General features: G+C 38.8%; 1 protein-coding gene across 11 annotated transcripts in view; it reads left to right on the top strand.

Annotated features, from left to right (window-relative positions):
• The window catches only part of KALRN (kalirin RhoGEF kinase), a 523,685-nt gene that overhangs the window by 269,593 nt on the left and 239,971 nt on the right, over positions 1-14,121 (top strand). For all 11 annotated transcript variants that reach the window (XM_042784358.1, XM_042784355.1, XM_042784351.1 and 8 more), the window contains exon 10: positions 11,176-11,298. In XM_042784358.1, coding sequence (XP_042640292.1) covers positions 11,176-11,298 — 123 coding nt within the window. The remainder of the gene's footprint in view (positions 1-11,175; positions 11,299-14,121) is intronic.

Below are 14,121 nucleotides of genomic sequence, written 5' to 3'. Positions count from 1 at the left end.
CAGCAGCATCTTTCTGTGCCGACGCAGAGCACATTTTCTGTGTCTTGTACAGAAGGAACATGCACAAATGTGGTTATTTATAGCTTCTCCACCCACACACAGCTTTGAAACTTGCTCTAAAAGAAGTTCAGCATTTAAAGAATACACCAGAGTTTTTAACCTGAAAATATTTTTTTTCTTTTCTTTTTTTTTTTTTTTTTTGATTTCCTTAAAAACAATATTCTGGGAACATTGGTAACAATCCAGGCATTAAGGAAGAAACATTAGTTCTTAATTTGTCTGTCTATTGTTCTCTTATTTGGAATGTTTTTAGAGAGGCAGTTGCCAAATTTTATCAAGTAAAATATTTAATCAAGAAAATGAAAGATAAGTGGGATACACTTGATGAATGGGAACTTTACCAAAGGAAAGCAATGTTAAGTTGAAAGAAGTTCTTTCTCAGGGTAAGAGGCACTCCCTTTGGGGGAGCTTGCATCCTAGATGACAGCATTTAGTGAAGGAACAGTTTGAAGCTGTGTGATATCAGCCAATACCTAGAGGAAATGGGCAAGTACTGCTCTCAACATGCCCAGCCGACTCTCAGCCAACTCTGCCAGAGCCCTGAATTGAATGTACCGTTCCCAAGAGAGAGACGTGACTAAATCCTCCATCTCATTAACTACTAGGGCTGGGATCAGTGCTTTCCTTTATGTGGTGTGAAGGTGGATGGGTCCAGAATACATCATATTCTCACTCTTCTCCAAATGCATGTCTGTTTTAAACCATTGTAATATGTTTATAGATGTAAAGAACTGTACACGTACATAATAGCCATCTGCAGAAAGCAGACACGAGGTTATTTTTTGCCATATAAACCTGTGAAAAGGAGTTAAGTTGGAGCAGCTATGTGGGAGACAGTGCACTGCACATCATTGCGTGAGGTGGGTAGCCACGTTGCCCATGAGAGGGTGGCATATCTGGGAGCAGACAAGGTCCATAGGTCTACAGTAATGTGAAAGCTCTTTGAGGGGGTGGGGAGGGAAATAGAAGAGCAATGCTACTGCAAGATGAGGCCTGAATCAGCAAGTCACCATGAACTTCTGAGACTCTGATAGCAAAGTTGAGAACAGTCTTGTTGGTGCTCAGGCCACTGCCATGGGAGATACTTAGGATATCTTCACTTTGTTATACTGTTTAATACAGAGCCCTTTCACAACTGTTTTTGCATACTTTTGCAATAGAAGCTGCTAAGAAGGGGGTAGCCAGGGGGAGTTGTTTTTCTGTAGTAATTTCCACTGCAGAAGCTGTTGATGAACAAGGATCTTGCTTCAGGGACTGTCTTGTCTGGACAGACTCCTACAGTCCTGTTTCCAGATGGTCTTGTAGGATATCTGTGGGTGTTAGAAGCAGTGAGGAGTCTGAAAAAGACTGTGTGCATGTATTTTTGCATAATGAAGACTTTTCTGACACTTCTAAATTGGTGGACCCACATGTCTCAGTAGTTGTAAAATTTACTCAGATGTGTTCACTAGTATCATCTGTGCTTTGCAAGGCTGACCCCGCTGCAAAGAACAAAACATGAATATTCTGCTTTTGGCAAACTAGTGGGTTTTTAACTGCAGAGGTTAGATTTTTGTTGTTAAAATGAGAAATTGTGCAGAGGTGAAACTTTCACATAATGTCCAGGAAGCTCATAAAAACACCTACAATCTGATTTCATGGGGACTTCTTTTTTTGGTTGAATGTATACAAGGGAATAAAGGAAGGTTTTTAAATGTTGTAATTGGCTCTACATTTAAGTCCCCTCGTTAATTTAGTTACACTATGTGGCAAAATACTGATAGGTCTGTAATGTTGCTTTTCCCTCCAAGGGTAAATGGGACTGAATTTTTTTTTCTTTTGAAAAGACCTCTTTAATTATGTGGTGGTATTTAGAATAACTACAATTAGAAAGGAAAATCAGGGAGTGATTAAAAAATCATACTTAATACCAGCTGCATTAGTTCTCTGTCTTTTGAAAGAAACCCAGGCATAGTTGAGTATGTATATACCACATGGAGGAGTTATGGTGAAAAGGAAATGCAAAATGTAGCTGACAAATTTTTGACTGATTTCAGGAAAGGTTGTCTGTTGTAGGATTTTAAGAAAGATCTTCCTTGAGAAAGCATTGAAGAAGCATCAAAATTCATCTTTCTTCTCCAGTCCTCAGACTGTGTTAATGAGTGTAGCTCTGTTCACTCCATTCCACCTCTTCTTTAAAAAAACAAAGGAAAAAACAAAACACCAAACAAATGACACAACCCCCAGACCTCACATCCCTTGGCTGGTGATAGTGAGACATACTGGTTAGGTCTCAAGCCAATTTGAAATAAGTGACTCTTATGACTGACTATCTGAGCTGAATTAAATACAGAAGAACTTGTTTGGCTGGCTTTTATTATTATTTTCTCAAGATGAATTAGTAATTTATGGCTATATGCTCAGCAATTAGGCTTTTATACCACAGTGAATTTGGAGCAGCTTACACCTGATTCTAAAGACCTGTCTTTCAATGGATTGTCTGTTCACTTTTGTACAGCTGCCATGATGTTGTTTACTATTTATGATATTTCAGTATGTTCTTGTATTAGAAAAGGTTCCTAGAATCCCCAACCAAATTTGGAGCCACATATTGCTAGAGGCTGCAAAAACTTAAAGTAAAAGTCATCTTTCACTCCAAGCTCTTTGACAGCCTTGCTTGTATTGACTGCAAGTGTGGTTAATGTCATTTTAGAAATGAGAATGGAGGCAGGGAAGCTGAGTCATTTGCTGAACTTCAGTCCTGGGCATTGAACCAAATCACTTAAATTCCAGTCTACTTTTGATATGAAATCCTTGTTGCTTTTTGGTTATTTCTTAAAACTCTTGCATAATTTGACATGCTTAGCCAAAGAGAGTGAACAGAGTAAGGCATTGTTCCCGTCCACCACAACTGAACTGCATTAGTAGAGCTATATATGCACATTAGGAGTTCACTTATCTTCATTAACCAATGCAGCTTGTAACATGCTGTCATATGAACCACTTTTATTCATAAGTTGCTACATGGGAAATAGAAGATGGTGTTCAGGTGTGTGTCTGGAGGCTCAGATTCTGCTGGATGCATAACTAGTCCTGCCTATTAACTTGACAAACATGGGGTCCTTGATCCACGTTTACTGAAGTCAGTTGAAACTTTGCTGTGGGTTTTGGTGGGAACAAGATCTGAGTTTGGGAGTCAGATATAGATGTCTCTGAAATTAAAAATAATCTCATGGGTGTCAAAGATGGTGTTTCTGGTTTAAACATGAGGTGCGATTGCCTTCTTAAAAACCAGATTTTAAAAACACTTTACTGTGCCAATGACTTAAAATTATTATGAAGAAAGAAGTGAAAAAGAGAGCACAGTGTTTATTAGGAAGTAAAAACCACAAATGAGAATGGCTGAGTTTTGTTTTGAGTTCTATTATAAACCACTAATAATAGCAGGAAAAGCCAGAGGACAAGTTCCTTTGTATTTTGGTGTATTTTCTCAGCTAGATCTTTACTTGACATTACCCTTCTGTGACAGGACCAGAGATAGGAGGGAAAAGAAATCTATTTTCAGCAATGATTTAGAATACAACAAAGAAACTATATTTTAATTTAAATCAGACTTGGTGTGCATTTTAGTCATTAAAGAGGATTAGGATTTATTAAATCTCCTTGAGTTGTTGGGGGTTTGGGGGGATTTTTTGTTTTATTTTTCTTCTGATTCTCAGTGTTTGTTCTGTCTTCCCTGGTGCTATTGCTGACACCAAATTCTCCTGGAGGGCCTGGTATCAGCCCAGGCATTGGGCTGCCCATACCAGCCTCCACAGAACAGTGTTATCCAGGAGCAGAAGTAATTCCAGTGGATAGAAGTTGACAATCCCACACTGGCTACTGCCTCCACCCAGATATTCAGTGCTATCCCTGGCAAATCTGTGTTCTTTATCGCTTAGAGGCCTTTTCCTTTTACCTCCCAAGAAGGGAGTGCTTTGTGGGTATCATGAGAGCATGCCTACTTTGAATTGTGTTGCTCATAAATGCATATATGATGTGTAGCTTTTACTTCTATTGTAAGAAAAAAAATTTCTGCCAAGACATTCTCTGTCTTGTATTTGCAAAAATGTAGTTCAGCCAGTAAGTGTTACTAACTAGGCTTGTACAATTTTGAAGGGCTTTGACATAAAAGATCGGATTTTGTTGCTGTGCAGTATAACAAAACATTTACAATCAGCTTTGGATGTAAAGTACCTATGAAAGCACAATCTGAAACATGAACCTCTTAACTACACTTCCTGGTTATAAAAAGCATGGTTGGCAAAGGCAGAGTTTCTGGAATAAGAGTTTTAGACATGCAAGTCCTTGAAGTTACTGTGCCTTGATAATAGCTGCTACAGGAAAGGTAAAGATAAGGTTTGATCCTTGTGAGTGGAAATAGTGATGAGACTATAAAACCACAAGTTTTGAAGTGCCATATGAATTCCTGGTATCACACCAGAACTCTCCTTAGCCCATAGTGTCTCAAGAGCAAGCAATAAAGTACACATAGTAGCAACTTGATACTGTTTGGCTTTCTTTCACTGGCATAAGCCTAGCAGATTTTGGAGGCTCTATCCATATGTTTAAAGTTAGGCAATGCTTATGCACCTATTTGAAATGGGGCCTCATTTAAAGCTGAATAAATTGGGTGTACTTCACTGGAATTGCTCTGGAATTTATTACAACTCTGCTAGAGTTACCAAAGAGTTAATCTAACCCCTTAGAGTTATGCCAGGTTTGTACTGTTTTGAGATCAAGATCTGACTCTTAACTCCTTAAAGTGTAAAATGGTGTAATTTATTTTCAGTTTTCAGAGTAACCTAGTTTTAAGAGTCACTATGGCAAGAACTGTGGGTGTTAGGGTAACAAAGATTAATGATTCCCTCGACCAAGGCACTTCAATGGGCCATCTCGCTCAGGAGCAATCAAACTGTTCAGTGTGGGCCTGGGTCAAATGCAGAAGTTGGGGTGCCCTGTCACTGCTAGCACAACACATGGCATCTTATTAATGCTTGTTTAATCACCAGCTTACACTTCTCATCTCCTTCCTGTAGGACAAGAGCAGGGTTCAGTGACTGGTGTATTTGAGCAAGCCTCTGTGTTCAGAGGAGTGGTGGAGTCGCCATCCCTGGAGGTATTTAAAAGACGTGTAGATGTGGTGCTTAGGGACATGGTTTAGTGGTAGACTTGGTAGAGTTAAGTTAATGGTTGGACTCGATAATCTTAAAGGTCCTTTCCAACCTAAATGATTCTATGGTTCTATGATTATTATCCAAGTCATTCTCATTTCATCTTCATTCACTACTGGTGAAAGACGTACAATTTAAAAGATGTGAAAATGCAGAAGTTTTTCAACTAACTTCAACAGATATAGTTTCTTAAAGTAATGGTTTGTTTTCATGTAAAATGGGAGCAGAGCATGGGGATTTGCAAGGAAAGAGTTGGTTCCCAAGGAGATTTTAATTTAAAGTCAGATAAAGTTATGAGGTGCTTCTTGGTTTTCACATTTACTGATTAGGAAAAATACCTACAGAAATAGGCTTCATTTTCGAAGGGCTCCACTGAAATTCTGCCCTTTAAAAATAGTGCCCATTGATTTTTTTATTTAAAAATTAAATTAACTTTTTAAGCTATTAAAAGAATTGACCTTAACTGCACTAATGCAATCATTTTACCATATTCCCATCATACAAATTAGCCTAGAGGAAGAGCAATTATCATCCTAGAACTTTGCTTAATTATTATCTGGTTGCTTCTTCAACCATTTTCCTTTAAAACCATTCTTCCATTTCCTTTCTCCCATGTTTTTCTCCCTTGTCCCATACAAACCATCACCATTCTCTGCAAATGGACTCTCAAGTACGTTTTTCCCTGACCTCACCGGGGTAGTATTTATTTTGCCAGTTTAGATGTGCCATAGGTTCCCACAGGCAAGTGTTCGATCATCAGCAAAAACGAGTGTGGAGAGGCCTCTGGAAGCATTTCTCTTCTAAGCACCTGCTTCCCGATGCTGCGCTCAGATGAAACCTGCCTGAATTGCCACTATTACTATTTTTGCAGTTACAGATATCATTCAAAAGGGACAGTTATGGCTATTCTTCCTCCAGGTAGCATTTTGAATCTTGTGGTTATCCAGCCGTATGATGACTGTAATATCTAGCACAGTCAGCCTGCTGTAATTGTATTGGAGTTTTATTTAATTTTCTAGGTGACCCGGGTTTGCTGCTTATTTTGTTGGGTGTGTAATTGTGCCCCTGAGGAGATAAGGAGACAGGACATGCACATCACGATAGAAATAAAATAATGCTCCTACCATTTTTTATCTTAAACTAGGTGAAATAAAAGAAGATATATTAACATCTCCTTTTTAACATGTATGTGTATCCTGCAGCATTCCCACCGATAAATGTTGCTGACATCAACTGTGCTTCTTGAGCATTTGGTTTACATCTTCCTTCTGTTAACAGGCTCCTAGGAAACATTTCATGCTTTTGAGCCTGCTGCTGTATACACTGTTACTAGCTGGGAATTTAACACAGAATTATTAATCTCCATACAGAAAAGAAATGGAGCATCCTTCTCACCTCCTAGCCTTACATACACGCTTTCTGGAGTCCCATGAAAGCTACAATCAGCATAAACAGAGCAGATCATTTATTTTGTCCCATGGACATTTTATGGGACTGGGAAGAGGAAAAGGAGAAACAGCTACCCCAGTCAACCACCAATGGCAGTTGGGTCAGTAAGGTGTGGTGGGGCATGGATCTGCCACAGGTGAAGGTAAAATACTAAGACTATTGTCCTCCAATCTTTCAGAAGATGTCTGTGAGTTATAATGTTTCCTAGGTGATGCCAGAGGCAGCTTCACCCATGCTTGGAGATGTGCCTCGGAGTTTGAACTCAGCTATGTTTTTATTAATGTTGTATTATCTAATATAAAGCAGCCTGGAGTTGAAAATTCTGCCTACGTGGGGAGTGTGTCCACACATCAGTTAGCCTGTATTTAAATTGCAGTCAGGCAGGACCAGGCTTTACTGTGCTAGGAGCTGCAAAGCAGGAGGGAGGTCCTGGCCCCTGTCCTGAGCAGCTTTCAAACTAGTGGAAGAACAGTAGTAAATGCATTCCAGAGAGAGAGTTGGCATCTACTGGAGCTACAAAATATACTTTATGTTTCAAGAAACACCTCAGATGATGGATCAGCCTGTAGCACAGTATTTTCATTCCAAAAAATTCATGACTTACAGCCTTTTTCTAGATGTTTTAAGAAAAAATAGCTTGACAATAAAGGACACTTAGGAAATTTGAAGATGTAATTTAGAAAACACTCTTAACAGCATTTTTAGGAGCATCGTCAAGCTGTTTGTGTTTTTAAGGATTAATTAAATTATTTGAACTTGTAACTTCAGTGGCTAACTGTATTTCAGAACATTAATTTTTGGCAGTAGAGTAAATTATGCAGTCCATGCTCTCAATTAAGACGTTAAATGTTTATCTTGAATTATTACACGGTTATGCTAGCTCTAAAGACATTTCCTTTCTTCAGGGTAAGGGAGAATGTCTTCAAACACACTGACAGGTAGATGTTTATAAGTGCTGGTGATTTCAGGTTTAATTGTGACCTTTCAGAGTTGTTCCTGCATTTGCCACAGACTAATTGCTTAGCATTTCTCATTGTTTTCACTGGGGAATAAGAGCTTTGAATCCATCCAGATTTATGCTCTTACCATTGCTTTGCTTACTCAGCTATTCCATATCACAGTTCCGCATTTAGTGCAAACTTTCTGTGCCTTGTATGATAGAAAGAAAGTTGTGATATTTCTCCATGTTTGCAAATTATTGTGAGTTTATTAGATGGTAAATGCTTTATATAAGGAAAAACATATTATCTGCTCATATAAATGCTGAGGATTCTTTTGATAGTTAGGGCTATCAGACTGCCTCATTGTTACCTCATGCTAACATCCTGTCTTCTGCCAACTTCCTGGGAATTCCTTGGCAATTAGCTTAGCCTCTAAACATATATATTTCATTTCCCACCCGCGGCCTTCTATGCAAAATGAAATTATAGGATTTATGTATTTCAGTGAATGGTTGTGACAACAAATGCATTGAAGACTGGAGTGGTCAAATATGTTAAGATGGGTTTCAGAGCCACAAAAAATGCTGTTAAGCAAGTTATTCTTTAAAAACTTGTGATGTGTTTCTTGTGGGAATCATGGCAGAAGTAGAGTTTATGGAACAATTTGAACTAGAACTTTCTAAACAGCAGATAGGGTCTATGAAATTTGAGACATGTCACTCTAAGCAGGAAAATGGCGTAGGAAAGAAACAGTCAAATAGAGTGTTACAGCCAGTGTCATTAGTGGATGGTTTATAGATTTTATTTATTTTTTAAAATCTTGTCTGCTCATGTAGTGTTGATTTATTAGAGTGGATATAGAATTTTGTCAACTCTAGGGGTATTTTATATCTACTCGTATAAACTAAAGGATTTGTAAATCTAATCAATACCTGCATAGGTGACTTCAGAGGGAAGCTTTCATGTTACAGGAAAGATTTGGTGAATCATCAGATGGTGACCTTCTGTCAGGCAGTGTGGAACAACTGCACAAATGCAACATGAGACTTTGCTGCAGGAGTTGCCAGGTCTTGGATGAGTCCTGGAACAAAGGCTTATTCCCTATGGATTAATGTTCTAGCACTTTGGTTGGTTGGTTGGTTTTGTTTTTTTATTTTTTTTGTTGAAAGTAAAGTATCCATATTTTGACCGGTGTGTTGGCCTAGATTTATTGTGTTTGTTTTCATCTTTATTTAAACTGAGCATCGTACCTTGTATTTCTTATTCTGAATTGAAGCATGTAATGAAACATCCATTTATAAAATAGAAGAGGCAATCTCTGTCAACAGTCATCTGACAGTGACTAAAACAGCCCAGTATAACTTTGGCTGGGATAAAAATTTTATTGCTGTGTGATTGCTACATTAACGCTGTAAGCATGGAAAAGTTATTAGAATAGTTTGCTGTAGAATTACAGTAAGTGTCTATCAAATATTAATAAATAGAAACCACATACTGCATACTAACTTCATATCAAATATTGTTTAAATGAAAATCATTTGCCATTTAAAAAAAATACTTTAAAAATGAGGTCTCATTAGATGAGATTTTTTCAAAATTGAATTTTGATCTGATTCCATTTTTAATATGTAAGTTGAAAACTCCTGACAAGGGGAAAGAGCATATTGATGAAATTATTTGCAGACTGTTAAAGGCACAAATTCTAGAAGGCTACCCACCAGTAACTAACATTGTTACAAGTTATATACAGATTCCTGGTAAAGTATATTTTGCACCAAAGCTCTTAGCAGACCAGCTGGCACATGGCTGTCAAACAGTTTGAAGGAATGTATTTGGGATTCTCTAGCCAGAGCAAATGGGAGATGAACTGATAAGAAAACGGGAAGCAGGAAACAATGACTGAACTGCCAACACACCTGGTCCTGCTTCCTCATCCCCACAGCAACACTTGTGCCAAATATATGTTGTCCCTGCAGGACTTAAAGGGCTTTGATACCCCACTTTGTGAAAGTATTTGTACTCTGTAGATGAAAAATACCTTGTAAACACAATATATTAATTAAAAAAAAATGCTTTTTCAAGTGAAGAAATGGAGTTGGAAAATCAGTATATGTGTATAAATGTTTGAACTTGGAACTTACGAAAATATGCTTGGGATCTACAGTACAGAAAAGACTCAAAGTCCAGGTGGTTTAGATTCTGTACAAGCAAGCCATGAAATAGCTTTACTTGCCAGAAATAAAAAAAAAAAAAAAAAATAATCTCAACTTCCATTTATTAAGTCTTAGGTTTCTAGGCTTAGTCAATACTACGTGCTCGTTTATCAGCTCCACAGAAGACAAGTGGCTCCTCCTGCCCCGGGTCTGTGCCCTGGGACCAGGGCCCGTCTCCGAGCAAGCTGCCGCCAGCTGCCGGGCGCCCTGCGGGCCCGGCCGGCACCGCCGGGGCCCGCGCCGGCTGCTCGCAGCCCAGCGCCGCAGGGAGCGAGCGGGCGGGTGCAGCCCCCGGTGGCAGTAGCACTGTGCCTTCTCCCCTCCGCGGGACAGAAATACCGGCTGTTGTTGGCTAGTCCGTTAGCATCGGCCGCAGCGAGGATCCGCAGCTCACCGGGAGTGCAGGGCTCCTTGCTGAACGAAGTCCTAGCTACTTACACAAATACCAGTATTGATCGAGTACTGTTTATTCTCCTGGTCTCTGTGTATTGGGAAAGAGATGTAGAAAGGTTGCAGATCACATCCTGAAATTTCCCAAGCTCATATTGTCAAGTTATTTTTTTTTTTCTAGCTTGTACTAGACCCCAAACAGATTTGATCTAAATTTTAGTGCCAGTGTTATTGTGAGAAGTAGCTCCAAATGAAATAGTGCTTATACAGTTGATCTATTTTTAAAAGAAAATCCTCTTCAACTTTCAGAATATCAGATTTGCCACTCTACTTTTCCATAAGTATCAGTTACATTTGGAACTGAAAACCTGAAAGACTTGGAGGGTGCACACAGTCTGTATTTTATGGCCCGTAGTGAAGAATTCTTAACCTTTTAATTCTAGTTACTCTGATAATGTTCTCTCCTCACATCAGAATAAATTTTAAATGCTCCCTCCATCATGCTTTTGGACTCACTTAAGATGCTTCTCATTGAGATCTGCTTTTTATGTGATATCAACTATTACTGTTTTTCAGTCTTCACAAGGAAGTCTTAAGAGGATGGTACTTGTTGTAAAAGATTCCAGATTTCTGATTCCTGTTCCCCAAAATTTGTTTATGTGAAAGCAAATATTTAATATCTGCCACGCTCAAACAACTAAGCTAGACTTCAAAATAAATTGAATATTAAAAATCCAATAACTCTAATTTACTGGTAACATCTATGATCATTTATCTTCTATCCAGTTGGAATGGACTTTGACAGATCTTCATGTGTTTAGCCATAGCAAGCACAAAGCAATACCTCTGAAGCTGTTTTATCCTCATCTTGAGAATTTCTCTATACTGCTGAGACAGGAGAGGTAATTAGATGTTTTTCTTTTCTGGCAGGTACTGGACTGGATTGAAAATCACGGGGAAGCCTTTCTGAGTAAACATACAGGAGTGGGGAAGTCTCTACACAGAGCACGTGCACTGCAGAAAAGACATGATGATTTTGAAGAGGTAGCACAGGTAAGAGTCTAAATCAGAGACTTCTGCTTTCTGGCTTTATTTTTGTTACTCCTCTTGCATATTGAGAAAAAGCAAAACAAAACAAAACAAAACAAAACACCAAACTATTGCTATTTTGGTTCACACTGCTCTCTTCAAACATTTGGAGCTGACCAGGATCCTGTCTCCCAAGTTTGAAAGATAGCATGCAAAGTGCAGAGTATTGTAGCAGCAGGACTTATAATTGAAAAATTGCCACATTGCATCAGTGGGAGGTCTCAAAGCCTGTGAGAAATTGCAAGCAGTTTACTGGATAGTAACACAAAGTGTTGGGACATAGAGGAGGATGGTTATGAGCAAGAGCAATAAAAAAACCCTAATTGTAACTCCTACAGTGGAAACTGAGGACCTTGAGAATAAGGTGGAAAAGCAGCAGCTGGTAAAGAAGCAGGGGAAGCACTGGAGTGTTTGCAGTTAGGGCAACTACCCTTCCCCTCTTTCTGAGAGTACAGTGTATTATGTGGAAGGGGTTTTTGTTTGTTTTGGAATGAGGAGCAATAATTACAGGTAGACATTATTATTTCCTCATAGCACACTGTAAGCAAGGCTTGTCCAGGAATTTTGGTATGAAGCCAAAGGCTTATAACTTTTCCTCAAAGCATGATCATAGTAGATGTTTAAACATACATCTTGTCTTCACAGAATTTAAAAGAAAGAGGAACTTTGCTAAGTTCTTTTTTTTTTTTTTTTTTTTTTTGGAAGTATCTTATGGATGTAAAATATCCAGTCTCAGCTCTGTCTAGCAGATCATGTTATAGCATTTTTGGTTTAGATTTGAAGCATTCTATTAGAAATTGATCTTCTGTAAAGGTACTTCTGCTTTGGGTATTTCAGATAAAATCGTGATTAATCTCTGTAAAGCAGAATGTATCAAGTGCTTTGTCTTCCCAGTGCATACAAGGCAGGTTATTGCTCAAATATTTCACTGTGGCATAAGACAAAAATTTATTAGACTTTTGTTTTTCTGCAGTACCCTTCCCATGTGCTGGCCAATTTAGTTTAAAATGTTTCCAGCAACAGGGACATACCTCTTTCATTGTGCTCTCAGAGAAGCTGTTTCACTGCCTGATGGCAGCTACTGCCTAAATATTTTTTTTTTTCCTCTCCCTCATATTCAGTTTATATTTCTCTAAATATTTTTTCCCCTTGTTTATATCCCTTTAGTCTTATTTATCGCTCTTAAGGCGATGAATGCCAGGGACGGAGATGAATTAACAGCTTTGAAATATCTGTAGAATGTAAGCATGTCTTCTCCTGTGTGCTATTTAATCATGTTAAACATTTACTTCTGCTAGCATATTCTTATTCACCAATCCCTTAAATATCTTTTGTTACCTATTTCTTTGGATCTATTCGGTTTGCATCCATCTTGATGGAATATTCTATTACTTGGCTTGCTAGTGAACTTCGGTGTAACCTTTCAGCTGTGATGAGATCTTTTCATACCATTGACAAATCACAAGGTCTGAAAGCAGCAGTTCTAGATTGGTGGGTCTCTAAAATTTCATGGGACCTCCCGTGGATATAAGCCTTCTGCTAATGGGCTTGAATTTCTATAATTGCACTTTGCAAGTTTATTAAAGTGGACATTAGGCTGGAGGTCCCAAACCACAGTTGTACCAGGCCTCATCCAAAAGCACAAGTTAATGGGAGGTTTCATCCTGAAATCAACATTAGGTGCCTTCCCAGAAGATGTGCTTAAATCAGCTGTTACTGGATGCAATGCTGGGGGAACGAATGAAAATGAAGATCATATAATATACAGGAGCTGAAACTAGGTGATTTAATGTCCTTTGTGGTATTAGTATTTTCTAAATCTCCTTTCTCTATGATACATTAGCTTCATAATTCGAGTTTCATCTCGCATTTCCAGATCACAGTTAGGTTTTTTCTTTTTTACCTCCTCTTTGCGTAGTAGTTCATTGGAGATGTAGGAAGCAAATTAGGTGAGAAAGGACAGAAAAATAACACGGTCTTGACAACAGAGATGAGAGCAAGCTGTGTAACTGCACATGGAAACAACAGCTCACTTAAAGCTTTCTCCACTGAACGATGTAATTTGGAAATACATCCCCTCATCAGGGTTTAGGAACCTTACAGATGTGCAGCTTGCATGCATAGGTACTAGGGTAAGTCAGAATAGAATTATTTCACTTAAGACTTTTCTAACCTCTCTGTTAGTCCTCCTTCTATACTATTTCAGCATGTCTGTCTGAATAACTTTGGACACATTTCCATTCACTTCACGAGGCCAAATTCAGAGCAAAGAGTTGTGAATCTAGTTCACTGGATCACCACCTGTGTTCAGATGACGGTGGGTATTTGAGAGGAGGATGGAGAGGAAAGAGAAAGGTATGGTTTGCATGGGTATACAATCTCTTAGGTTTCTCTGAATTTGATTCTTTCACATCTTGTGAGATAGCGTAAATGAGCATCTCATTGCTCTGCCTAGATAACTGCGAACAGTCACAATCAGTCCTGAGCTCTGAGTATGACGTTTATGGTGCCTCCTAATCAGAAATAACTGACACAAGTCAAACCTGGTTACTCCTCCCGTGGCTTTGACAGGAATAGCTTCCTCTGGTGCATTCACACAATAATACCATTGCTAATTTATGAGGCCTGTCTGCAGTGTGACACAGGAATGTGGTGCTGGCAAATGGACATGAGGACACGCACTGAGGGGAAGTGAAAGGAATCTCAGGCTTTATCTGAGGTCAAGGACTTGAGAATATAATACTTGCTGCTTTGGAAAGAGTAATAGCGAGGGTAAGAGGGGAGGCC

This window comes from Tyto alba, unplaced genomic scaffold (assembly GCF_018691265.1).
Source record: "Tyto alba isolate M040663 unplaced genomic scaffold, T.alba_DEE_v4.0 Super-Scaffold_7, whole genome shotgun sequence".
NCBI lineage: Eukaryota > Metazoa > Chordata > Aves > Strigiformes > Tytonidae > Tyto > Tyto alba.
The sequence above is the reverse complement of the archived record's forward strand: the minus strand, read 5'-3'. Positions and strand labels throughout refer to the sequence as shown.